The following is a 26,909-nucleotide window of genomic DNA, read 5'->3' as shown; positions in this document are numbered from 1 at the left end:
GACACGACTGAGCAACTAACACTTGGACTTTTCATACTGTTCTCAGTTACCACTCTCTTTCTCCTGTTCAGTGTACACTTGTCTGTTCCTCCTCCCCCAACCCCAGACTGGAAGATCTTTGAAGGCAGAGATCTGTAACTTCTTGTGCCCCCTCCCCAAATCTCCAACTGTGTGAGTAGGCACTCAATAAATACTTGTTGATGGATTAACATAGTCCAAACGGTAAAGCAGAACACTTGGGTCACAAAAGGCTCTTAGCTTGTTGGTTCCCCTGGCACCAAGAGTGTCTCTTTTCATGAGTATTGGTGGTACTTCAAGGCCCGGTGGAGACTGGAGTGTCCCTAGCTTTAGAAAAAGAAAAAGGCACCAAAAGGAAGGTTGCAGTGACCAGGGGGCCCTGAGCAAAGGACAGGGTGTCGAGCGCTCTCATGCGTGTGTGGGTCTTCCTTGTGGTGTCCCTGCTTCCCACGCCACAGCCTGTGTATCCCGACAGGCTCTCATTGTCCAGGGTGCCCTGGCTGGAGCCCATGGCAGAAATGAGCTGGTGTCATCCCAAGCAGAGGCCCTTTTAGGGCCAGTGAGCTGAGATCAGGAAACAGCAGGCCAAGGGCTCATTTGGGAAGCAGTCTCCATGGTGAGGCACGATGGCAGCCACAGGAAGATCCTCAGTGGCTCCCTTCAAGCCTTCAAGTGTCTGCCTGCCCCCAGGAGCAAAAATCAGAGAGGGGCCAGCCTGAGGCCACCCTCGCTGAGCCCTTGTCCTGGAAGGGTACCTCTATAGAACACCAACTAGCCATATTCCAGCTCCCAACTAACTTTCTGTCAAAGAGTGACCATTTGTCTTACCCAGTGTGAAATGGAAGGAGCCAGTTCCTGAACTCATCTTCAGGAGCCTTGACCTAACCCTGGCAGCCCCTTCCACCTCCCTAAGGGACACCAGACAGAGCCCAAGTCAGCTCGGGTGCAGCCATAGTTGATGTGGTCAGATTCCAATCAGCCACGGTCCATCTTTCTTCCTGAGTTCTTCAATGAGAGAGATGAGTCTGGGACTATGAATTTCTCTTTTACACAATTACTCTAAATCTTCCCACCCTCTCCCCATCGATAGTCCTAAAGCTCCTCTCTAATTAGCAAATCTGTGTCCTGATAAACAACCTAATTGCTTACAACCATTTGCTCCTGAGAAATTTGGTGTTCTTATTCAGTCAACAATCACTCTCCTAGTGTCAGAACCTCCCACTTCTTTTCCAAATCTTGCACTAGTTTGATTAATTAGCTCCTGGCCCTCTGTATCTTGTTCAGAAGGGCCCTGCCTGGAACCTTAGTGTTTCAGAAATACACGCCGAGACTAGGAAACTCAACCTCATTTATTAGACCAGAAAGCCTCTTGGCTCTAGTCCCCTCTCTTCCACCTCCACCTGCCCTATCCTGCCTTCCGGTCATTCATTTTCCTTTTCTCCTCTTTTCTGCCCCTAAACCCAGTGCCTTCACATAGCCCAGGGTCCCCACGCCTTCACTCCTTAGGGCTCTTCATTCAAATACTGAGCTCAGACCCATCCTTGCCTGCAATATGCTTCACCCTTGCCCTTGATGTTAACCCTTTATAAAGTCCTGGCGTAATTCTGAAGCTTCAGTAAGATCTGTTACGGGCATTGGAGCGCCATCTATATTCTCTCCCAAGTATCAGGGCAGCGATTTCTCTTCTCCCAGCTCACCTGGGTTCAGGTCTGCTGACAGCCTCCAGCGGTGGCTCTTCCCGCTTGCCCTTGGCAGCTATTCTCCAGCTGTCCCATTAACTGAAATAAGTTGGCATTGGGACTCCCCTGGTGGTCCAGTGGTTAAGAATCTGCACTTCTGCTGCAGTGGACATGGGTTTGATCCCTGATTGGGGAACTAAGATCCCACATGCTGTTTGGTGTGGCCAAAAAAAAACCAAAAAACAGAAGTTAGCATTATGCACAGTTGTATAAGGGACTGGTCCTCCATGTGAGCCTGTTTGTTTTCATATGGCATCTCAATATTTTCTTTTTATATATGACCTAAGGGATATTAAAGTTTAAAATTACACAAGGACTTTGTGAAGGTGCTCCACACTCTGAAATGACTTCACATTCCTTCCCCACAGCCTTTCCTGTTTTGCAGTCCCTTCCCTCAAGGTTTTGGTTTCTCTCAGGGAGTTAATAGCCAATTCCATGGGTGATACTGGTTAAACCTTCCAACAACACATTTGCTTTTAGGCTCCTTCTGAGTCCCAGTATCTTGAGGAAAGGACAGACTCTAATGTCAGGCTCCATGGCACCCATGTCCTCTGTTGGCCCTGGCCCTATAGACAAGTGGCTTCTCCTTTCTAGACTCTTCTTTCTCCAGTGTGAAATATGCATTGGTCATCCCTTCTGCTGGTGCCAGAGGATGTAGGAAGCAATGTGCGTGAACTCCCAGGTGCCATGGCCAGCACCCTTATCAGCATCCCTCCCAGCTGCTCTGAGGCTTAGCTGCCTTTGCGTCTTCTTTTGCTCCCATCTTCCCCTCCCCCTCAGTCATGTGATGCAGGAAGAGAACGCAAATGATATGGAATGTGAGCAGCTGCCGGCAGAGACGCTGCGACAAGTGACCATTCACCGGGACCCTATATATGGCTTTGGCTTCGTGGCTGGCAGTGAGAGGCCTGTGGTGGTGCGATCTGTGAGGCCAGGTAGGTGTCACCCAGAGTGTCCCCCTGGCCCTGGCTCCCACCCTCCCCAAACACCCACACATTGTCCCAGAGAAAAGAGCACCCAAGTATACTGTGTTGCCAAGGAATTCATGAAGAGTGGGTGAAGACTTGCCAGCCAATAACTGTGTGAGGGAGCTGGTTTTTAAAGATTTATCCACACACAACACTGAGGCTGCAGTTGATAATTTAGTAGGGTCTGGGTCTTAACAAAACTTCCCTTTGCATAGAACCTTCACAGAAGAGCCATACTGCCTTGAGTGAGACATACCGATCTGATTCAATTCAACAAGTAGGTAATGACTGCCTACTCTAAGCAAGGTTATAGGGAAATACAAGACAGAGTTCCTGCCCCCAAGAATCTAATCATCAGGCTGTGGAGACTAGTACACGCTCACCAAATAGGTCATCCAGTGAAGGCTGGAGTCAGGATATAGACCATAGGTGGCACAGTAGCAATACAACACCTACCATTGATGAAGCCCCCTAGAGTGCACAAATTTACATCATCTTGTTCAGTGCTTGTGGCTATGTCCACAAGGTAAGTAATACCATTCCCATTTTACAGATGAGAAAACTGAGGCAGAGAGGAAGAGAAATGGCATGTCCAGAGTCACTCCACTAAGAAGTAGCAGAGCTAGGATTTGCACCTGTGCCTGTGTGATGCCACTGAGAGGGGTGGGGAGGGAAGCAGGGCTTGAATGGGACCATACAGGGTGGACCAAGTGCGAGCCCACCAGAACGGTGAAAGCCTGTTGTTATGAATGAAATGGGAAAGGGCCTGAGCACTGTTTTGTTCCAAATCTTGCTAGGCATTGACAAGAAAAGACAGACGGAAAGGAGCTCTATTCCTGAATTGCTGGGCCTGAGGCTTTAGATGTTTACAACAGTTTCTTGCTCAGTCAAGAGGAGCAGCCGGAGTACAAACTGGTCTAGCAGAAATTTGATGAATTTTGCAATCCTCCAAGGAAAAGAAAAAGATTTTTGTAAGCTTGCTCTTCAACTGGAGGGCATAAAGTAAAAAAACAATTCAGTACAGGAGTTTGTGGCTGACCTAAGGCTCCTGAGGTAGTCATGCAGTTTTGCAAAAGGTTTTTGAGTCTCTGATCCAAAATCAAATTTATCCTGGGAAAGAGGGACCATATAAAACTTAGTAACAGATCACCGGAGACCCTGGTTTAACTTTAGAGGAGACAGAATTCACAGGGTTGCTGCAGGTGGTCTGAGAATGAATAAGAAGGGGTTGGAGGAGTGGAGAGAAGAAAAGCCACAAGGGAGACCACAGGAGGCCATGGGGCCAGCAGGCTGATCTCAGACCTGCCTCCAACCCAGGTGCCCCTCCATCCAATGCAGAAAACTTGATTTTAAGGCCACAAGAAAAGATAAGATGCGCCCTATAGAGGAACAGGAGAAGGCAATGGCACCCCACTCCAGTACCCTTGCCTGGAAAATCCCATGGACGGAGGAGCCTGGTAGGCTGCAGACCATGGGGTCGTGAAGAGTCGGACACGACTGAGCGACTTCACTTTCACTTTTCCCTTTCATGCATTGGAGAAGGAAATGGCAACCCACTCCAGTGTTCTTGCCTGGAGAATCCCAGGGATTGGGGAGCCTAGTGGGCTGCCATCTATGGGGTCGCACAGAGTCGGACACGACTGAAGCGACTTAGCAGCAGCAGCAGCAGAGAGGAACAGTTAAGGCTGAACAAGCCAACAAACAATTCCATGAAAATAGTAAGTAGACTGAGCTTACCACTGCCATCAGAGAGCCAAGGCCTGTGACGGAGACCAAGTTCTATGAGGACCTCCTCCATTGAAAGGAAGGATGGAGGGATGAATGGATGGACAGGAGAAAGGAAAGAAGGGAGGGAGGGAATAGGTCGAGTGGTCTGTACCTAAAAGATTGGCATATTTGGCAGAAGTAGATAGGAGGAATATCTTTCCTGGTGGCTCAGTGGTAAAGAATCTACCTGGCTCAGCAGGTGAAGAACCCGCCTGCAATGCAGGAAACACAGGAGACATGGGTTCAATCCCTGAGTCAGGAAGATCCCCTGGAGGAGGAAATGGCAACCCACTCCAGTATTCTTGCCTGAAAAATCCCATGGACAGAGGAGCCTGACAGGCTGCTATCCAAAGATCACAGGGAGTTGGGCACAACTGAGTAAATAAGCACAGTACAGCCAATGCAGGAGATGTGGGTTTGATCCTGTGTCAGGAAGATCCCCTGGAGAAAGAAATGGCAACCCACTCCAGTATTTTTGCCTAGAGAATCCCATGCACAGAGGAGCCTGGCAGACTACAGTCCATGGAGTCGCACAGAGTGGGACATGACTGAAGCGACTAAACGACAACAAATAGGAGGAATGAAATGAGTGGAAGGAACTGTCCCTTGGAAGACATAATAAGTACCATTTATTGAATTCTTACCAACATCAATCAACTGTTTTAAATGCTCTACATCCATCATCCCATTTATCCTCCCAACATTCTTCTGCTTTTATTTTTCCATTTCTTAGATGAGGAAAGAGAGATTCAGAGAGATGAAATGTCTCATCCGAGGTCCCACAGCCACTGAGTTGTAGATTCGAGTTGAGCGTCCAAGCCTGACTTGCTGCAAAGAATGGGCTCTTCACCAGCAGGCTTCCTGTTTCTGACATCCCTGTGCTGTCAGAAGAGTGGGTTGAGGGTCTTTGCAGTTGGAGTGGGGAATCCTGCTCGCTGAGCATACAGGCCTCACCCTCAGCACACAGGCGCCACTCTCCAGAGCCATAGCGTGATGCTCAACTGACATGGTGACCTGGTCGTTGTTCATGTTTGTCGCATTTACACAGCACACTTTTTTGCAGAGAGAGGAACAGCTGGGATCTGACCCTTTCAAGTGGATCCCAACAAGCATCCAGGCTGGGTTGAGAGTGAGACATGTCCTTAAACATGTCCTTAGACATGTCCTATTTTGGGTTTGAGTTAAGCTGAGTTCTACTTGTCATTCTCCTTAAATCTCTAAAATCCTTTTCTCCAAGGAGATCTTTGCTAAGCACCAGAGGCAGCACAGCCCAGAGGGCCCCTCCAACCCACCCTTTACCCCCATCAGGAAGGTAGGGCCCTCAGGCAGGTCTGCTTTCTAAACCTCAACAGTAGACATGAGGAGGAGAGAAAGCAAATTTCCAACTGCCAGTGATTTAGGGTCTGTGCCTTGTTCCTCTCATTTCTCAGACAGCAGCATGTCTCTTAGGTGAAAGAAAATAAATGCCTTTAGGGCTTCTCTGGTGGCTCAGATGGTAAAGAGTTTGCCTGCAATCCAGGAGACCTGGGTTTGATCCCTGGCTTGAGAAGATCCCCTGGAGAAGGGAATGGCTACCCACTCCAGTATTCTTGCCTGGAGAATTCCATGGACTGAGGAGCCTGGTGGACGGGCTACTGGAGTTAGAGTTGGACACTAACACTTTCACTTTAGGTCCTTTAGTTCATCCCCCTGTCTCCAGGGAAGTGAATGCCTACATCCTTCCAGATCAGTGAGTATGAATTATGTTCAAGTAAGAAGATTCCTTACCCCCTCCTGTCACCTGTAACCCCTCCAGTAGTCTGGAAGCCATGCCTTGTGCCCAAGCAGATCCCTCCTGATGAAACCAAAGTTTGTGCTCCTCACTAGGTCTGAACCGGGAATCACTGGTGAACCTTGCTTGAGCACCAGGCCTTTGCTACCACACCACTCCCAGCCTAGGCAGGGCCATTCCATTCTCTTTCTCCAGCCCTCTGCCCTCCACTTGCTACAGGCAACAGTGGCCCAGGGCTCGAAGAGTTGCCTATCAGTGGCACCACTCGGCCCGCATCTCCTGCAGGCCTCAGTGCCTGCAGCCACTCCCCCAGGCACCGGCGACTCCCTCCCACCCAGGCCTCACGCCTCTCTCCTCTCCTCCACAGGAGGCCCCTCTGAGGACAAGCTCCTGGCTGGTGACCAGATTGTGGCTATTAATGAGGAGGACGTGAGTGAAGCCCCCAGGGAGAGGTTCATAGAACTCATCAGGTAATAGGAGCCTCTTGGGCCTTGCAAGAGCTGAGCACGGCTATCCCCATCCCACCAGTAGTGTAACTATGGCTGCCACAGCCCTCCCTGGCTAAGAGAGAGGGGTCTTCCCAGGGAGAGCAACCTGAGCCAGGGCTCCTGGGTACCCAGAACTTCCGGGGACTGAGGGCCCTCACACACTCAGGCTTAACCTCATTCAGTGATGTGAAGAGACACAAAGAACAGCCTCCTGGCAGTTCACCTCACCTCCCTTCACCCAACAACTCCCCTCACCCAAGCCCTTTGGTTTTCAACTTAACTGTGCAGTGACTACTGAGAACAAGTGAGTGACCAATGACACAGACCAAGTGAGTAAAGAATAAGAAATAAGCAAGCCATTCAGACAACATTCTGAAATAAGCACAATGTGAGCAAGACATTATTTCCCACCCGCCACTCCCTCCCCGCTCCCCCCCCCCCAAAAAAAAAAAAAAAACCACAAGGAGAATAAAATCCAAATGCCTGGCCAGCAGGTTGAGGCATGGAACCTGCCATGTTGGATTTTGCTCACAGTGTGTGTGACCCCTTAGTGCCCTCCCCAGATAGGGGCAAGTCAGAGAGAGAAAGGAATGTGAGGAGGACCACCACTGTCCATGGAGTCATCACACTGACTTTTACCCTCCCTTACTTCTGTATATGGGGCTTCCTTTGTGGCTCAGTAGTAAAGAACCCACCTGCCAAGGCAGAGGATGCAGGTTTGATCCCTGGGTGGTGACGATCCCCTGAAGGAGGGCACGGCAACCCACTCCAGTATTCTTGCCTGGAGAATCCCATGGACAGAGGAGCCTGGTGGGCTACAGTCCACAGGGTCTCAGAGTTGGACACGACTGAGCAACTAAACAACAACAACCTCTGTATATACCATACCACCACATATCACACAGACACTACATACCTCTTCCCCCCCACACACCATGCCACCACACACCACATACACACACACACCCCCGTGCATACCATACACACATAAACACAAAACACGACACCACACAGCACACACACACACGCACACCATGCGCTAAAAATACGCCCATACCCACAGGTACCACATGCGCATGCACACACACACACACCTATGCCATAGATACTCCCCCACCCCACACGCCTATCACATGCACACACACACACATACCACCTCACGCCCCCTTGCATAGACACTTTGATAAGGAGTAAGACAATAGAACTGAGAGAACAGAATTAGATTCTTTCAGCTCTAAATTCCAGGGGATAACCTCAGTTTGGGGGACCTCAGCTATCTATCCTCACATGCTTGCTGTCTTACTCTCTCTCTCTCTCTGTCTGGCGTAGTCTGCTCCATCTCTGCCTTCATCTCCTTCAACCCTTCTCCATTTGGAGTGTTTTCATTCCACTCGTCTTTCTTGTTCTCCCAAAGCCCACCTGCCTCCAGGGCCCCTCCCTCCACTTCAAAGGCAGAGGAGTGACGCCCCCTTGCTACTTCTGGAAGGGTTTGCACTGCCCCTTCCTGAAGTCCAGAGCAGGTCTTCCTCCACAGGCTCCCCCTCCAGCCCAATATCCTGGTATGTGTCTGGTCCCTAATGACCCTTAATTTGGCTCTTCTCCAAGTTCAGTTTGTCCATTGCATTCCCCCACTCTCCACCCTTCATGGTCCACCACCACATCACCATGGGGTGAATTCTTTCAACCCCATCAGGGCATGTTGGGGGGTTCTTTCAGGCTGACCCCTCAGAAGTCTTTGCTTTGCTTCTTGTGGATATCTTTGTACCCCATACCAAGGTAGCCCAATTTTGTGAGACTGCTCAGAGCACCTTCTGGGTCAAGTCAGAGCTCACACATTTGATAATCTCTGGGACTAGCAGATCATTCATTCATTCAGTGAATATTTATTATATTGATTGTCTCCTGCGCATCAGTTGTTGTTCTAGGCACTGAATATACAGCAGTGAATAAGACAGACAAAAATCCTTGCCCATTGGAGTTTACATTCTAGTGGAAGAAGACACATCATAAGCAGTAAACATGATAAATAAGTATTGCACAGTATATTAGAAGTTGATGAATGTTATTGAAGAATAGAAAGGGGGACAGGATAAAGATCAGGAATGCTGGGAACAGGGGTGCAGAGTGCAACTTTAAATAGCATGGCCAGTGTTGGCCTCAATGAGGAGGTGACATTTGAAGAAAGACTTGGAGGAAATGAGGATATCAGAGAAGGCAAGAAGAACCCAGTGTAGAGGCCCTAAGGCAGGAGTGTGTGTGATATGTTTGGGGAACATGGGAGAAGCCCACGTGTAGAGTGGGGTAAGGAAGGGGGTAGTTGTAGCACTGCAAGGACTTTAGCTTTGTTCTACATGATATGGGGAGATGTGGCAGGGGCTGGAGCACAGGAGTCAGATAATTCAATCTATACTAGTTCCCTGCCCTGGCCAAGAGACAGGACTTTCCAGGTGTTTTCCTTGGAACACAGCTCCTCCCTTACTCCAGGAGCTTCCCAGACCCAGGAGCTGACAACATCCCTGGACTCTGCCTCATTGAATATGGTACCAGTCCAAGTCCTTGAGCAGGGGCCCTGGGCTTTTCTTTTCTTTTTTTAAAAATAATTTTATTTATTTGTTATTTTTGTGCTGAGTCTTCATTGCTTCTAGTTGTAGAGAGCAGGGGCTACTCTCGAGTTGCAATGCATGGGCTTCTCATTACAGTAGCTTCTCCTGTTGTGGAGCACGGCTCAGTAGTTGTGGTACATGGGCTTAGTTGCTCCACAGTATGTGGGATCTTCCCAGACCAGGGATCGAACCTGAGTCTCCTGTGTTGGCAGGCGGATTCTTTACCACTGAGCCACCAGGGAAGCCCGAGCTTTTCTTGAATACCCAGAATCAAGGGTGTCTTGACTCTGCTTCCTGAACACCTTTGTTCCCAGAAACATTTGAAAAAAGACCAGCAACGAGAGGGGAAGCTCCTTCAAGGCGAACTCTTTCCATTTCTTTTAGTTCTTTTAAAGGATGATGTATTCTTGGGAGAGAATTTTCATACCTCACAGCTTGTTGGATCATTGGCATAATTCTTGTCTGAAGAGTTTCAAATTCTTCATCCTTTTGAATGTTTGCTATCTGGAGAGTCTTGTCTTCCATCTGTTGCTCTCTGGCTCTCATTTTTTTTTTGGTCCTTCAATTAAAACAACTCTGCTGAGTATGAGTCATGATGACCAAATGACCTCCTTTGGGTTTTTCCTTTGAGTTTCTCCACTTACTTAAATACCAAATTGCCAATAATCATGGTACACGGTTCCCAGGACTCTGATTGTGCTCCCTTTGAGTTCCTTAATTCAGGTCTTTCGTTTTCCTTGCAAATTTTTTGCCTGTAGATAAAAGGTTCCTAGGGTTTGAGGATTTCTACAGAGAGAATGTGAGAAGGAATATAAAAAGAAGACCTGAAAAATGACAACCCAGAGGTAATGATAATACCATTTTCAGAAGGCTGTGTGAACCTCTATGGATGGTGGATGTCAGCTGCCACAAATGATGGGAGGCGAGGCAGCCATGCAGATATTTAGATTGCCCTCTGTCCTAATCCATATACCTGAATGCAGCCCAGGGGAGAATTCTGGTGTTCTTCTTGTGCTAGATGAATACCCAGTGCATGATACACTACTCTCCTGTTCCCTCTTCTCTCTGTAGGAGCGCTAAGGAATTCATCGTTCTTACAGTTCTGCACACTCATCAGGTGAGTGAGCCTCTTTGCCATCCACCCTTCCTCCTGATTGAGACAAGAGCATTCCCACATTGGAAAGTGACAGTGATGGGAGAGGGAGATGGGAGAGACTAGGACCAGCATTGTTGTGAGCCAAGGGTTTAGGAGTGAACTTAAAATCGTACCTTCTGCACATCTTGTCTATGCTCACATCCCAGACTTGAGGATTTTGAAGGGCTCCATAGTGCTGTGTGCTGCCCTGTGTGCTCTGCTTTCCCTGACTTAAGCTACCCCACCACTGCCCCAGTTCCAGACATATTTTCTACCTCTTTTTTGCTGTGTCCCATCAAAATTTACCTGTCCAGTGTCCAATTCCATTAATCCTTGTAGACCGTGGGTGCTAATCTTATTCATTCTTTTTATACAGGTATATACTAAATGGCCTACAGTGTATGAGACACAACACTGTATGTGGAGGATTTACTATAAAGTTGCTGGGGAGGTGCAGTTGGACAAATAGGTTCATCTTTGTCTAGGTTCAGTTACTAACTGCCTGTATGACCTTGGGGGAGTCGGTTCCCTTTTCTGAACCTGTTTTCTCATCTGTAAATTGAGGGATTTAGACTAGATCAGTGTTCCCCATGCTTGCCTGATCATAATAGTCACCGGGACTATTTATTAAAAATGGAAGTCCCCAGGCCCTTATCAAAAGTTGGAATCCAGAAGCACTGTGTCTGTTACTAGGTCACTTCCTCGTAGTAATCTTTGTGGGATCTTAGTTCTCTGACCAGAGATCAAACCTGTATCCTCCACAGTGAAAGCATGGAGTCCTAACCACTGGACCACCAGGGAATCCCTGATTTTTTTTTTACTTTTTAGTTTGATATCATTGTAGATTCATAGGAAGTTGCAAAGCTAGTACAGTGACATCCCTGTGTATCCTTTACCCTGTTTCTCCCAGTGGTTACATGTTACATCCCTAACAGTACTATATCAGAACTGGGACATTGACGTCGGTACAGTGATGTGAATGGTTCAGTGTTACTCTGTCACATGTGTGGGTTCATGTATCAACACAGTCAAGATACTGGAGAGTTCTATTACTGAAAGAATGCCTCATGTTGCCCTTTTATGGGGCACCTACTCCCCACCCTCAATCCGTGTCAACCACTAATCTGTTCTCCATTCCTGTAATTCATCATTTCAAGAATATTATATAAATGGAATCATAAAGTATGTAGCCTTTGGGGATTGGATTTTTTCACTCTGCACAATGCCCTTGAAATTCATCCAAGCCATTGCTTGTATTAACAGTTTGCTCCTTTTTTATTGCTGAGTAGTATTCCATGGTATGGATGTACCACTGTTTAGTCATCCACCTGTTGAAAAACATCTTGGTTCCTTCCAGGCTTTGGCTAGCATGATATTAAAGCTGCTATAAACATTCAGGTACAGGGTTTTTTGTGAGCATAAGTTTTCGTTTCTCTAGGACAAATGCCCAAAAGTGTGATTGTCCAGTCATATACTAAGTGTATGTTTAGTTAATTAAGAAACTGCCAGACTGCTTTCCGTGAGAGTAGACTGTGGTTCACTGCTGTATCACTAGCACCTGGAACAGCATCTGACATAGAATAGGTGCTCAGTATTTGTTGGAATAAAGGAAACCTAAATCAAACTCAAGTGTCCAAACTTAGGTGCAGAATAAAGAGCCTAACACTCCCCCATCTCTGTCCCAACTCTCATCCCAGTGCCCCCAACACCTCTTTGTCATGGCCAGGGTGCTCTCCTTCTCTTCCTTGTACATGTCTTAGTTCTCACCACCCTGTAGACTTCTATCCTTGTTGTAATCCACATCTCTTGTAACACATGGCTCTTTCCTTGAATACCTGCCTTAAGACTTATGTCTTCCAAACATCTTTGCCTGACTAACCTCAGTGAGAGTTTCTAGTTCATTAATTTGTTCATCAAACATTTACTGAATGCCCACTATTCTAGGCGCTCTTCCAGGCTGGGAATATAGCAGTGCACAGGACAAACATGGTTCCTACCCTTGGAGAGCTTACATTCTAGTTCTTGGCCTTGTGCCCTCTAAACCCTGCTGCTCCTGCTAAGTTGCTTCAGTCCTGTCTGACTCTTTGTGACCCTGTGGATTGTAGCCCACCAGGCTCCTCTGTTCATGGGGTTCTCCAGGCAAGAATGCTAGAGTTGCCATTACCTTCTCCAGGGGATCTTCCTGACCCAGGGTTCGAACCTGGGTCTCCTGCATTGCAGGCAGATTCTTTACCACTGAGCCACCAGAGAAGCCCCTCTAAACCCTAGAAACATAGAAAAGTATAGGGGCACATATACACAGAAGTGATAGTCAAAACAGCAACCTGTACAGGAAGGGCCTTCCAGTGAGAATGTAAGCCAGCCACAGGTGGTGGAGCAGAGTCTTGCAGGCCACCTAACTGTGCCAGGTGTTAACCCTTTGTTAGTTGATGTTTTATAAAGAGGTTCCAGGGGAGAGATCAGGTGGCACCCAAAAAGCTTAGGGCACAGACTACTTATCAGACAGTGAGCAAAAATCCCTCAATGTTTTACAATAGGTATGGCCATCCCAGCACGTCCCAACCAAATATCAGCCTTGCAAACATGTATAGTCAGTCCTCATTATTCACAGATTCCATATTTGCCAATTTGCCCACTTCCTAAAATTTATTTGTAACTCCAAAATCAAGACTTACAGCGCTTTCCTGGTTGTTTGCTGACACATGCGGAGCGTGAAAAATTTGAGTCTCCCAATGTACCTGTTCCCAGCTGAGGTCAAGCAAAATGATGCTCTGTCTTGTTTTAGTTGTCATGCAGAGTCATCCTGAGGATGGAGATGGTAGGGGGCAGTGCAGTGTAGTCCAGGAAACTCCAGCCCGGGGACAGTGGGATGGGGTTTGAATGCCAGCTCTGATACCTGTTAGAGGGGTGGCATCAGGCAAGTCACTTAACACTTCAGAACCTCATTTTCTCCTGGTGAAATAAAGAAAATCGAATCTACCAGGATGAATTGTTTTTAGAATTTAAGATTATAATCTATGTGAGACACACACACAATCCCCCTAGGAACAGTTGTTCAGTATTCATTAGTTCAGTGTTAACACAACTGCGAATAACAAAAATCAAGTGAGAGAATCTTCTCTCTTACACTGAAGTGAAAACTCCTTGAAGACCACACCCCCCAGCAGACGTTACTCTTGTAGCTCCTACATCACGTAACAAGGTAGCACTTGATATCTCATGGGTGCATGAAGACTGCTTCTTCTTATCAAACTCTCCTGTGCAGGCTTGACAGTCTCCCAGAGGACAGTCTCCTCCTGATAGGTTCACGTTGTGGCTCAAGAATCTGTACTTTTAATAAGAGCCACAAGTAAGTAATTCTGATGCTCAGTAGAATCTGGGAAACATTGAACCAGACTATCTTTAAGGCTGCTACCACTCGTACATTGTGTGGCTGGCAATGGTCTAGTACAGTGGTTCTCTACCCTGGCTATATATACATTAGAACTTTCTGAGAACTCTTAAACATATTGATCCTTGGGCTTTAGCCCTGACCAATTGAATTACAAGCTGTGGGGATGGATCCCAGGTATTGATCTTTTGAAAAGGCTCCCCAAATGATTCTGATATGTAGCCAAGGTGCACGGTCTAATGTGTAGTCTCTTTCAGATGGCATTTTCTTTTTAAGAGAGTGACTCTTACCGTAGCAGACCATTGGGGAGTATTTTGAGCAGCCATAGGGATCCTTTCCCAGGGCCCTCAAACAATATTGCATAGGTAGCCACTTATTAAGTCTAGATGTATTTAAGAATGTTCTTTAATCTTTGAGTGACCAACTATTCCCCATGATTGACTGAATATGTATTAATTTTGGTACCCTTAGACCTTGACACATCATTTGTCCTCAATAAATATTTTAAAATAAAGTACTGACTGGTGACCTAGAACAGTCCTGGCAAAGCAAGCAGACAGTCCCTTCAAATGAAACTAGTTTTCTGGTTTTGAAAACAGCCTGTACCCAGAGAGTCTCAGTCCCCTCTGCTTGAAGCCACCTGTCCAGAAAAAAGCCAAAATCATGAGAACCACCGCAGAACTGGTTTTCCATAGAGCTTCTTGAGTATAGGGCCTGGCAGATAGTAGGTACTCAAGTCCTATTTGCTTAATTGATGAATTAATTCAATACTAGCCCCTGCAATCAACGACTATCTTCTCTTCTGTGCCTCCTCTGTGCTTGGTGCTGGGGGAGACACAGTAATGCAAAATGTCACCTCTTCTTTTACAACCTAGTTGGAGAGATAAGTAATGGCTAAGTGGATTCACAAAGGAGGACTACAGGAAATCCAGAGAAGGGAACGGCAAGGTTGGGAAAGGATTCAGGACTAAGATAGGATTTGAGCTGGGTTTTGGAGATGGCATTTATTGAGCAAGAGGGACACCAGGGGGCCCTGAAGGGTGGGGATGGTGAAGAGACAGCATGATGTAGGCACAGAAACGGGAAGAAGCTGTGGGCAGAATAACTCAACTAGGTGATTGATGGGAAGTGAGGGTTATGTGTGGTTTGTCAGGGGCCTTGAAATCCAGGGAGAGGACATGTTCCCCTGTAGGCAGTCCTGAATGTAGGAAGGAAGGACCCCCAGGTCCCTTAACAGTGGACCCCTGGAATCAGGATGGCCCTCCATAGTCCCAGGCTCCCACAATGGTTGCTATGGGAATTGCTTATAAGTAGGTTCAGGTGTCAAAGAAAATGAGGCAGCAGAAAGGGAAATCAGGAGGCTGTTAAAGCTTCAGGAACCTGAGCTCCATGTTCTTAAAATCCTTTCACAATTATCAAAGTGGGGCCCTATCGTACACTTAAAACATTCAGCCATATACCTGTCTTCGGCCAAGATATGTGAACACAACCCTGAAATCTGTACTAATAGAGTCACCAAATTAAAAAATGGTCAAAGAATCACCAGCTGCTGAATTCAGCCCTAAGGGAGAAGGCAGACTCTCTCCTCTATTGCTTATTCCACCAAGCTGCTGGCTTCATATTTACTTCAAGGGGCTTGCAATGGCCCTGGAGGTACTTAGAAATTCTAGTCCCGTGTTTCAAGCCAAAATTCATTTTTGCTAGAAAGGGTGCCTGTTGCAAAATGAGACTTTCAGCTGCTTAGAGGAAAAATGGGGTCAGTCAAGAGCTCAGATGTCCCAGCTTTAAGGTACTCAATTAATCTATGCTTCGTGGATTAGGACATTTTCAGCAATTCCTGGGCCCTACCATCTCAGAGAGTCTGACCTTTGAAGTCTGAAATTGGCTGAGAAATCTGTGTTTGTTTTGTTTTTGGCCATGCCACTCGGCTTGTGGGTTCTTAGTTCCTGACCAGAGACTGAACCTGTGCCCTGGCAATGACAGTGTAGAGCCCTAACCACTGGACTTCCAGGGAATTCCCAAAGAAATCTGTGTTTTAATAAGCATTTCCTGGTGATTTTTAGCATCAGGTAAGGTTTAGAAACATGAGTGAGAGTATGCTAATGAGTTAGTGCAGGAGTCTGTGAACTTCTTCTGTAAAGGACCATAAAGTAAATACTCTAGGCTTTGTGCTTCCCCAGGGGTTCAGCAGTAAAAAATTTTCCTGCAATGCAGGAGACATGTCAGGAGCCACGGGTTCAATTCCTGGGTCAGGAAGATCCCCTGGAAAAGGAAATGCCAACCCACTGCAGTATTCTTACCTGGGAAAACCTACGGATAGAGGAGCCTGGCAGACTGCAGTCCATGGGATCACAAAAGAGTCGGACACAATTTAAGTGACTTAGCACGCATGCATGCAGACCATATGTGGTACTACAGAAGTAGCCATAGGCAATGCAGAAATGAAGAGAATGGCTGTGTTCTAATAAAGCTTTATTTACAAAAAACAAGTGGTAGACAGGAGCTGGCCCACCCAGGCCCATAATCTGCTGACCTCTGAAGTATGTTCATTACTCCTTCCAGGTACTACATTTGAATTTGGGCCAGGGTCTTCCCAATTCTTAATACTTTAGTTCAGATGGGACACTCTAGTATCAAAAACCTCAGGCCCCATAGTTGCACTTTGAAGATGCTTTGGGACAGGGCAACCTTTGAGAGCCACTCATGTCACACTGCAAGGCAGGCGTCATCTGTGTCAAAGCACAAGGCTAGACATGACTCTATGACATATAGCAGAGACCAGCTGGCAATGAGTGAGTCACTGTCAGTGATCGAGGCTGAAGACTGAGAGTAGGATGGAGTCTTAGAAACCAACAGGCAGGGGTCAGTGAGTAATGAGGCACAAACAAGCTGAAAATGGCTGTACAACAGACACTGGAAATGACTAAAATCCTTGAAAATACTGGCAATCCCACTTTCTGATTTTGCTCTTGTAAATATCTGAAATTTTTGTTGTTGTATCTCTAGGACAGGATCTAATCATGGACTTTTGGTATAGATAGCAAAGAGGCTGTCCCCTCTGCCTATAGGGTACCATTTAGGGTTCTTTATTTGTGCAAATCCATTCACTGGGACCAAGATAGAACCAGACCATTGAACAAAAGACCAGGAATGGACTTCCAGCTTCAGTCCACTGCAGGAGATTATATAGCTAATCCAAGACTCAGAAAATCTAGGTTCTGGGTTTTGCTCCACTACTCAATTATTTTGATACTTTGAATAAACCATAGCCTCTTCCCTGGGCTCCATTTCCTATGTAAAAATGAAGGGTGGATTACATGGCCCATTCAGGTCTCTAGAGATGCCTCATTCCACACTGTACATGAGGATATTCGAGGACGACAGATGATCACAGAGAAAAGACAGGGTGACTGTCGGGTGGAACAAAGAGTTCCCCTACCTTGTGTCTGGCACCTCCAGTGGAAATGGGACTACTGTGGAGACGAGTCAAGCAGAGCTGCCTGAACAGAACTACAGATCTTTCTGCCTCGCCCCTTCCCTTGTTCCTGCCATAGCCCATGCCCCCCCCCTACCCCGGCCCCTAGGATCTGAGCACCAAGCTGTGTAACACAAAGGCATTTCTGGACTCCTGTGAACAATCAATACTATAATCACTTTCTGCAGCCATCTCCAGCCCTGGATTTCCTTGTGCTATATTGTCTGCTGCCAACAAATTGTCCCTGTGGATCAGGATGAGAAGTCTAAGATTCCTTTAGCGCAGTGGTTCCCAACCTTAGCTGTATTTTGAAATCATTTGAAGCTTAATACCTGGGTCCTATCCTCAGGAATTTGACGTCATTGATCGGGGGTGGGGACTGGGTACTGGTGCTTTGTAAAGCTCCTCCCTCCGGTGTTTCTGCCCTCTAGCCAGGACGGAGACCCACTGCCTGAGGTTCGGCTGGACTCGGGTTGAACAGGTGGCTTTCTGCAATCTGCCCTCCGTGGGGAATGAGATTGTTGGCTCCGGAAGAGAACACAGCTGGGACCAGGGCCCAAGAGCTGATGAGGACGTTTGTTTCTGGTGTGTCTTTATCTTAGGGCCCTGCCCTCCTGTGGCTGATCTGGTAAATGAATCTCAACTACAGCATTAATGGCAGAAAATTGCTTAATGTATTGCCTTCCCAGCTGGCAGGGACCCTTCAGGGCTGGGAACACAAAGGAATGCTTGATTGTAGGGCTCACAGGCTGCATGGCAAGGCTGGTAGTGGTGGTGGTTTGAAAGAGCCCCAAACCTGATTTCCTCCTTCCTTACTGGAGAGGTCCTGCTCAGAGAGGCAGCTGGGGGCTGCGTCCAGTAGGGCCTTGTGTGTGCGTGCATGCTAAGTCATTTCTGTCGTGTCTGACTCCAGGGGATCTTCCCGACCCAGGGATCGAACCTGCATCTCTTATGTCTCCTGCATTGATAGGCAGATTTTTACCACTAGTGCCGCCTGGGAAGTCCAGGCCTTGTAAGCCATGGCAAAAGCTTTGGATTTTGTTCCACTGGAAGGTTTTGAACAGACAGGGTCTGACTTGCATTTAAAAAGGACGCCTCTGTCTGCTGTGTGGAAAATAGTACCAGAGGCTGGTGGCTGGAGGAGGGAGACTAGTTTGGAGTCTCCTGCAAGAATACAGTTAAAACATGATAGAGGCTTGCGCCAGGATGGTAATAATGGTGCTATGATGACGAGTGAGTGGATTCTGGCTAGATTCTGAAGATAGCACCAAGAAGTTATGTTGATGGATCGGTTGTGGGAGGTGAGAAAAAGAAAGGAGTCAACTGGAAGACTGGAGATGCCATATACTGAGATGAGGAAAAGGACTTCCCTGGTGGCTCAGATGGCAAAGAATCTGCCTGAAATGTGGGAGACCTGGGTTCAATCCCTGGGTCAGGGAGATCCCCTGGAGAAGGGCATGGCAACCCACTCGAATACTCTTGCCTGGAGAATTCCATGGACAGAGAGCCTGGCAGGCTACAGTCCATGGGGTCACAAAGAGTCGGACATGACTGAGCGAAACTGTTCAAAGCCTTCCAGTGGAGCAAGATCCAAAGTTTTTGCCATGGCTTACAAGGCCCTGGGCTTCCCAGGTGGCACTAGAGGTGCCATGGTTAGCAAATGCATGGTTAGCAAATGCTGGAAACTGAGTCTTTCCTGGGTGCACTGTGGATTTGAGGAAATGCAGGAGTCCTAGTGAGGGGCACCCTCATGTCTCTGGGGCATTCATTCATTCGTGTAACAAATTTTGGGAGGGCCCACTCTGTGCCTGCCAATGCAGGAGATATAAGAGACGCAGGTTTGATCCCTGGGTTGGGAAGATCCCCTGGAAGAGGGCATGATAACCCATTCCAATATTCTTGCCTGAGAAGCTCCTGGACAGAAGAGCCTGGCAGGCTACAGTCCATAAGGTCGCACAGAGTAGAACATGACCAGAATGACGTAGCACGCACGCAAGATCGCACAAGGACCTACCTGACGCAGCTCCCAGCTCCCTCTCTGAGCACGACCTCTTCAGCTCCCCACTCACTCAGCTGTGGCTACACTTGGCTTCCTGACTGTTCCCCATGCACCCCAGTCCTCCTCCCACCTCAGACACTTTCTTGTTCTTTCTGTTTGGAAGGCTTTTTCTCCAGATATCCTCATGGTTGTCTCTCCCTCACTTCCTTCAGACCTCTGCTTAAATGTCACCTCCTGAAAGAGGTCTTCCCTGCCTGTCTTGGCTAAAATAAAACCCCCACCACTCTCTCCCTCACGACTTCAATCTCTGCTGTAGTCCCTCAGTCTGCTCAATTTGTTCTCATAGCCCTTATTTGCCTCCTAAGAGGTGTTTCAGTATTTCTTGTCTGTCTGTCTGTCCCTGCTAGGATAGGCACTCCTTGAAGCCAGAGAGTTTTGTCCATCTTATTCACTGCTAGATCCTCGTCATGTAGAACAGTGCTTGGCACAGAGTGGGCCCTCCCAAAATTTGTTACATGAATGAATGAATGCCCCAGAGACATGAGGGTGCCCCTCACTAGGACTCCTGCATTTCCTCAAATCCACAGTGCACCCAGGAAAGACTCAGTTTCCAGCATTTGCTAACCATGCATCCTGCTGAATTTGTGGGAGTTTTCAAAAATGAGAGACCCTAGCTGATTGTTTGAGTGTCTCTTACAGAGTTGGATGAACAAAGTAGTAGAAAGCCTAGAACTAGGAAGCCAGGACACCTGGGTAAAATCGCTAATGTCTCTTCTGTCAAATAGTGTAGAAACTGTGGATAAATCATTTTGGCATGATAAGCCTCCTTTCTTCTGCATCTAAAATAATATTTTCTATGAACCTCCTTCCTAGGGGCAGGACATATCTTTGAAATGAATAAGATTATTTCTGTAAATCCTTTGCAATGTTCATATTCAGATGTAATAAAAACCACCATTTAGGTATATCTCACATTAAAGAAACCAAATATATAAAATTTCAGTGTACATTATTACAAAGAATTTTTGCAAACTCCCCTAGGCCTAGAGCATTAATAATGGGATTCAATTTACTCAAATTCGATTCATGCCCAGCTTACTCAGAACATACCAATCATCTAAGGAAGCACTTAGCACATTGTCTTGCACCTAGTAGGGAATCAATACTTATTTATTGGCTTATTGATCCACAAGGCAAAAGGGGGTACCCAAACTGAGACGTCTTAACTCCATGCAGCAAATGTCAGGTTTTCTCCCAGTATGGTGAACTCATGAGCCCTCTCTGTTTTTTCCAGTCCCCCAAATCTGCCTTCATCAGTGCGGCAAAGAAGGCCAAGCTGAGATCCAATCCTGTGAAGGTCCGATTTTCCGAGCAGGTGGCAGTTGGAGAAACAGATGCAGTAAGTGAGCTTTCGCCTCCTCCCCTCAGCCCTTGGCCAGAGTCAGCCAGGCTGTCGAAGTATCCCTCTGGGCCAGTTGCTCATCTGCTGCTCCTCAAAGTGGACAGCATTATGAAGGGGTCAGAGGAGGGACCTTGGGGCTCTGGGTGGGGAGCGAGTGAGGGGTGTGTGGCATCCAGAGAAGCCCTGGGCATCGTGGGGAGAAGGGATATATATCAATTCACTCAGAATCCTCATGGTACTTCAAGAAATTTCCATCTCTAGCACAGTACTCAGAACAAGTGCTCCATGAACATTTGGCTACTTGATAGAAACAGGAAGGAAGTAGTGGTTTTCTGAAGATGCAGCGAAATTGAGCCCTTGGCATGTTGAAGTGATCCTGCAACTCCAGGTCTCAACTGGAGAAGACTGGGCAGTGAAGGGCGAAGCAGCCTAGGGGAAATGATATAGACTCTCATTAAGTCACAGAACTTTTATTAATACTAGATGCTTGCTGTGTTCCCAGCACTCACTACAAGGGATGCAAAACAGATACCTGTTCCCTGCCTCTGGATTCCTCTCAGTGATGTTGGGAGGACAGGCGACTCAGATTGAGACAGTATGGAATCCACCCCTGGGTGGTAGGGTTTTGAGGAGCAGGTGGTGTTTGACCACCCATGTCATGCAGCAGCCAGTCTGGAGGGGTCATGGCCAGCCCACTGTCTTTCTCACTGCCTTGTGGGGTTAACATGAACTGAGCTGTCTGCTTCAGATAAGCAAATGAGAAGAGGCGGGTAGAACACATAAAGATGTGTATTAGGTGGCCATGGATGATAACTTCAAGTCCTCTAGGAGTCGGCAGAAGTTGGTGATATCCCATGGGGGTAGGTGGGAGGAGGCCAGCAGCGCTAACAGGTGCTGTGTGCTTTCACAGGCTGTCATGGACTGGGCTCTCGGGAGGCCCATGGCATTTCTGTAGTGAAGCACAGCTGCAGCTGAGACAAGGTAGGAGGCCCAGCCTGAGTGGAGAATCAGTGGGGCACCAGCACCCCTGTAGTTCTTTGAGGCAGAACCACCCAGAGGACGGGATAGATAGAGGTCAGAGATGTCCTATGACTTAATTTCCCTGACCCTTATCCCCAAACTCTGCCAAGGCTCTCCTCCCTCCCCGTTTGAGGAAGACTGTGAGGCCCAAGGGACAACTGGGCCCCACTGGCTAAGCCATCTGAATAATCGGTGGCTGGGCTTCATGTCAGTCTCAGCAGAAGAGGTTGAGGAGAAGCAGGGGCCACAGAGAGGAAAGGGAGCTGTGTGGAGTCCTTGTGTGTCAGCTGAGGTACAAGTCACTAAGGGTACATTTGTGTCCTGAGCCCTGAACACCCAAAGGAAATGAGATCTGAATTTGGAGAGTCTAGGTGGCGCTAGTGGTAAAGAGCCCACCTGCCAGTGCCGGAGACATAAGAGAGATGGTTTGATCCCTGAGTTGGGAAGATCTCCTGGAGGATAGGGCATGGCTACACACTCCAGTTTTCTTGCCTGGAGAATCCCATGGACAGAGGATCCTGGCGGGCTACAGTCCATAGGGTCGCAAAGAATCAGACAGGACTGAAGAGACTTAGCACACACAATAGACAGGTGCAGCTTCTCCCATCTCAGTGAAGTGAAAGTTGCTCAGTCATGTCTAACTCTTTGTGACCCTATGGACTATACAGTCCATGGAATTCTCCAGGCCAGAATACTAGAGTGGGTAGCCTTTCCCTTCTCCAGGGGATCTTCCCAACCCAGGGATTGAACCCAGGTCTCCCACATTGCAGGTGGATTCTTTACCAGCTGAGCCACAAGGGAAGCCCAAGAATACTGGAGTGGGTAGCCTATCCCTTCTCCAGCGGATCTTCCCAACCCAGAAATCGACCCAGGGTCTCCTGCATTGCAGGCAGATTCTTTCCCAACTGAGCTATCTTCATCACAGAAAAACCCACCAAGGCCTGGTCACCCAGTGAAGAATCCTATCCCTCCTCCCCCTTCCATTCTTTCCCCCCTTTTTTCTCCCCTTTCTTCCTCTCCCTTGTGTTCTCCCCTCCACCATGACTCGCCTCTCCATATGTCACATCTAGCCACAGGCAGAAGCAAGCCCCCACTCCAGACCAATCTAGACATAAATGCCGCAGAGTGGCTAGAACCCACCCCAGGTTACTCTGTTGCTCCTGGTCAGGTAAACCAGAGGTGGTGGCAGGCTCTTGTTTGGGAGAGACCGAGACATCAACCTTCCCACCTAGCTGTGCTCAGGAAATGACCTGATGTCAAAACACTACCCCCCCACCACCGCTGCCACCAGCGTGGACCATAGCAGCCTCCCCATTGTTTAGGTCCAGGGTTGGGGGTGGGGCGGGGTGTCCAGGCCCAGGTGACTCCAGAATCCCTTTCTCTTGGTGTTCCAGACTTTATTAAGCAACAAGAGCAAAAATAAATCCTGTGGGCATTCCTTGCCAACTCTATTTTTAAGCAAAATCAATTAAGTAATTATCTGAGTCCAACCCAGTGTGCTAAATAAAACCTGCCACCACAGAGCATCATCAGCCTGGGAATCTGGGGCCTCTGGGCTTGGTGGGAGCGAAGCATCTTGGGATCAGGGAGAGAACCAGGGAGTCACTTTTCCAACTTTAGATCCCATCACTCCGCGCTGTGGCTTGACTCCATCAGGAAATGACCTGATGTCACAACAGCACCACCCCCTCCTCCTACCACACCCCGCCCCAAAAGGACTTGCTTTATGTTTTTGTACTTGTCCACGACAGTCCCTAGATCTGGACTGTTCTTGTCTGGCCTCTCTGATAGTCCACGCCTGCCATCTCCTTTACAATCAAAATCCAATTCACCCCATCTAGGAGACCTTAACTTATACCTTTTGGTTTGTTTTGGTTTTATTGTTCTCTAGTGGATCATGTGTGTGCCACGTCCCTGTAAGAGTGTAAGGCTTGGCGTTCCCTGATGGTCTAGTGGTTAAGAATCCACTTGCCAGTGCAGGGGTCACAGGTTCAGTCCCAGTCAGGGAAGATCCTACATCCCACGGAGCAACTGAGCCCATGCACCACCACTACTGAGCCCATGCTCTGCAACAAGAGAAGCCACCGCAACTAGAGAATAGCCCCTGCTCACCAGCAACTAGAGAAAGGCTGCTTGCAGCAACAAAAACCCAGCACAGCCATAAATAAATAATTTTTTTAAAAACAGTATAAGGCTAGACCCTGGTCCTCTGCTTTTGCTGTACCCCCATGAGGCTTAGTATAGTGCTGAGTGTGTAGCAGAGGCTCAGAGAATTCAGGACACTGCACGTCTGAGGCAGCTTTTCAGGTCCTCTAGAACTAATGATGTTGGCCCAAGGAAATGGTTGGATTTCCGTAATGAGTCTAATCAAGTAAGCACATATTAAGCACCTCCTGCTCATATGTTCAGCAGCCATTTATTGAGCACCATCTGTGTGCTGGGAACTCTGCTCAATGTCAGGGCCACAAAGATTGAATAGGACATAGTCCCAGTGCTGAGTTAACTGTTTGGTTACAAAAGACACACATTCTTCAAAAAGAGCACTGGGACTTCCCTGGCAGTCTAGTGGTTAAGACTCCATGCTGCCAATGCAGGGGATGTGGTTTCAATCCCTAGTCAGGGAACTAAGATCCCACATGCCACACAGTGTGGCCAAAAGATTAAAAAAAAATTAAAAAAATGAATGCATAAGGAAATACTTAAATATTTAAGAGCACTTAGAGAGGTGTGTGAAGGACAAGGAGGTCTGGCATGCTGTAGTCCATGGGGTGGCAAAGAGTTGGACATGACTTAGTGGCTGAATGACAACAACTGATAGCTGTGTATAAGTTGCTAAAAGAACAACGTGCGAACACCAGGTTCAAGTACCTGATGATATTAGACAGGCTTTACAGAATTCATATTTAAGCTGGGTTTTGAAGGATGAGTAGAAGTTTTCCAGGTATCAAAAGAGGGAGGCAGAGGGAACAGTATTTAATAAAGGTTTATCAAGAACCTAACATGAACCACTCTATAAATACAGAAATGCCTAAGCCAGGAAAGCTTTAAGGAGCTGTCAGGTGTTCAGAACTGGGCTTTGCAAGTGGTTCTCAATCAGGGTCAGTACTGCCCACTCTCAGAGAGCTTTTGGGAATATCTGGAGGGTGTTTGGGGTCATCCCAATGATTTGGCTTGTTATTGCATTTAGTGTCTCAGAGTCAGAGATGCTAAATGTCCTTTGGGGAGTGAGGCAGTCCTCAAATGATGAGTTGCTAGAGGTAAACAGGTATGAAAGAACAGTGTGGGTACCAGGAATGATAAGACATGAATGGAGAAGTAGGCGTGGACTAGGTCAGAGAAGACCTAAGATGCTTGGACGGAGGGAGACTGGCAGGGCAAAGGCATGGAAGTGATCTCAATGTGTGAAGGGCCCAGTGGAAAGGAAGGAGGCAGGAGATAGGAGCTGGTGAGTGAGGTGGGCTCCTGAGACCTCCCATCAGCCCTTCAGTGTGTGGTGATCTCTATTGGCCAAGCCCCCTTTGAGCTGTGGAGCTTTGAGCCACAGTAGACCGTGGGTGTGCTGTGACATCAGATGAAGGGTGAGCTTTGGATATGGCCCATTGTCTTCTTGGAGAATTTGCTTTTGGTTTCTGTGTAATGTTATCTTTGATCAGTTCTTTCGTCTGTCTCTGTCCTTCCATACCTTTGGCTCCCTCTCCTTCACTCACTCCTTTCTCTTCCTTTCTGCTTCCCTCCTCCTTCTAAATGAGCCCCCTCCTTGTCCTTTCACAGAAAATGATGAAGAAAGAAGCTCTCCTCCTCATCCCCAATGTCCTGAAGGTTTTCTTAGAAAATGGGCAGATCAAGTCATTCACGTTTGATGGCCGGACTACTGTTAAGGTACCCACAAAATCTCCTCTCGCGGGTTGGTACTGTACTCTCTGGAGCACACACAGCCGCTGGTCTCAGAGTTCCTCTGAGTCTGCACAGAGCTGCTCACTGCCAGAGCAAGGTGCTCTTGGTCTTTGACCTCCTGCTCCTGGAAGTACCTGGTTGTAAAAACGTACAGTCGTTGGATGACTGTGGTGGGGGAAAGTTGCCTGCCCAACTGTGTGCTAGTGATTGTAAATGTGTGTGTGTGTGCATTCATGTACATGTGCATGCATGTGGGTAGGCATGCGTGTGTGCACACATCTGTTATCAAACTGCTTTGTGTCATGTTACCCTGTGTCCTTCATGACCTTTAGGAGCTAAGGAGTGTGATGATCATTAGACCATTTATAAAGCAAAAGTGATTTGTATTGCTACAATAACACCTATTCAAGTTTACACACAGAAATCAACAAATCATCTCTCAGGAGATTAGCTTAGCCATGCCTTGCTTTTTAAATAACAACCAGCTCTTAAGCACTGAACCAAGATTGAAAAAAGTCCACCAACAATCCCTTTGACTATTCCTATCACAGGAAGAGCAACTAAAGAGCTCTGATTCTTAACAGCTCAGCCAGGCATTTGGGGAGAAGGCAATGGCACCCCACTCCAGTACTCTTGCCTGGAAAATCCCATGGGCAGAGGAGCCTGGTAGGCTGCAGTCCGTGGGGTCACTAAGAGTCAGACACAACCGAGTGACTTCACTTTCACTTTTCACTTTTATGCATTGGAGAAGGAAATGGCAACCCACTCCAGTGTTCTTGCCTGGAGAATCCCAGGGATGGGGGAGCCTGGTGGGCTGCAGTCTATGGGGTCGCACAGAGTCAGACATAACTGAATCGACTTAGCAGCAGCAGCAGCAGGCATCTGGAAGTTGTAGCGATTCCCTTAGTCCTGAGGATGAGAAGTATGTACCATTAACCACCCGGATCTACTCTGCTCTGGGACAGAAATATCTGTTTCTGCTCCTTCTGGATTCTCTCCAAAAAGAGAATGCCATCCTCACAGTGAATGTTTCCATGCAGTTAATGCTTCCCAGAGCCTGGCAGGCTGCAGTCCACGGAGTCACAAGAGTCGGATACGACTTAGTGACTGAACAACAAGACTGCCAGGCAGCTACAGCTCCTGCCCAGAAAACCCACTTGGCCCAGGGCTCTCCTGGGGTTCCTCTGCTGGGACCAATACAACCCTGTACTAAAGCAAGCTGTGGGCCAGGAAACTTTC

At 47.6% G+C, this 26,909-nt stretch overlaps 1 protein-coding gene across 2 annotated transcripts in view; it reads left to right on the top strand.

Moving 5' to 3' along the window:
• The first annotated feature begins 2,311 nt into the window (after positions 1 to 2,311).
• FRMPD3 (FERM and PDZ domain containing 3) overlaps positions 2,312 to 26,909 on the top strand; it is a 68,355-nt gene continuing 43,757 nt past the window's right edge. For both annotated transcript variants that reach the window (XM_006050722.4, XM_006050718.4), the window contains exons 1-5: positions 2,312 to 2,692; positions 6,631 to 6,733; positions 10,426 to 10,471; positions 20,649 to 20,753; positions 25,548 to 25,655. In XM_006050722.4, coding sequence (XP_006050784.3) covers positions 2,422 to 2,692; positions 6,631 to 6,733; positions 10,426 to 10,471; positions 20,649 to 20,753; positions 25,548 to 25,655 — 633 coding nt within the window. In that variant the 5' untranslated portion in view covers positions 2,312 to 2,421. The remainder of the gene's footprint in view (positions 2,693 to 6,630; positions 6,734 to 10,425; positions 10,472 to 20,648; positions 20,754 to 25,547; positions 25,656 to 26,909) is intronic.

This window comes from Bubalus bubalis, chromosome X, assembly GCF_019923935.1.
Source record: "Bubalus bubalis isolate 160015118507 breed Murrah chromosome X, NDDB_SH_1, whole genome shotgun sequence".
NCBI classification, from domain to species: Eukaryota; Metazoa; Chordata; class Mammalia; order Artiodactyla; family Bovidae; genus Bubalus; species Bubalus bubalis.
The sequence above is the reverse complement of the archived record's forward strand: the minus strand, read 5'-3'. Positions and strand labels throughout refer to the sequence as shown.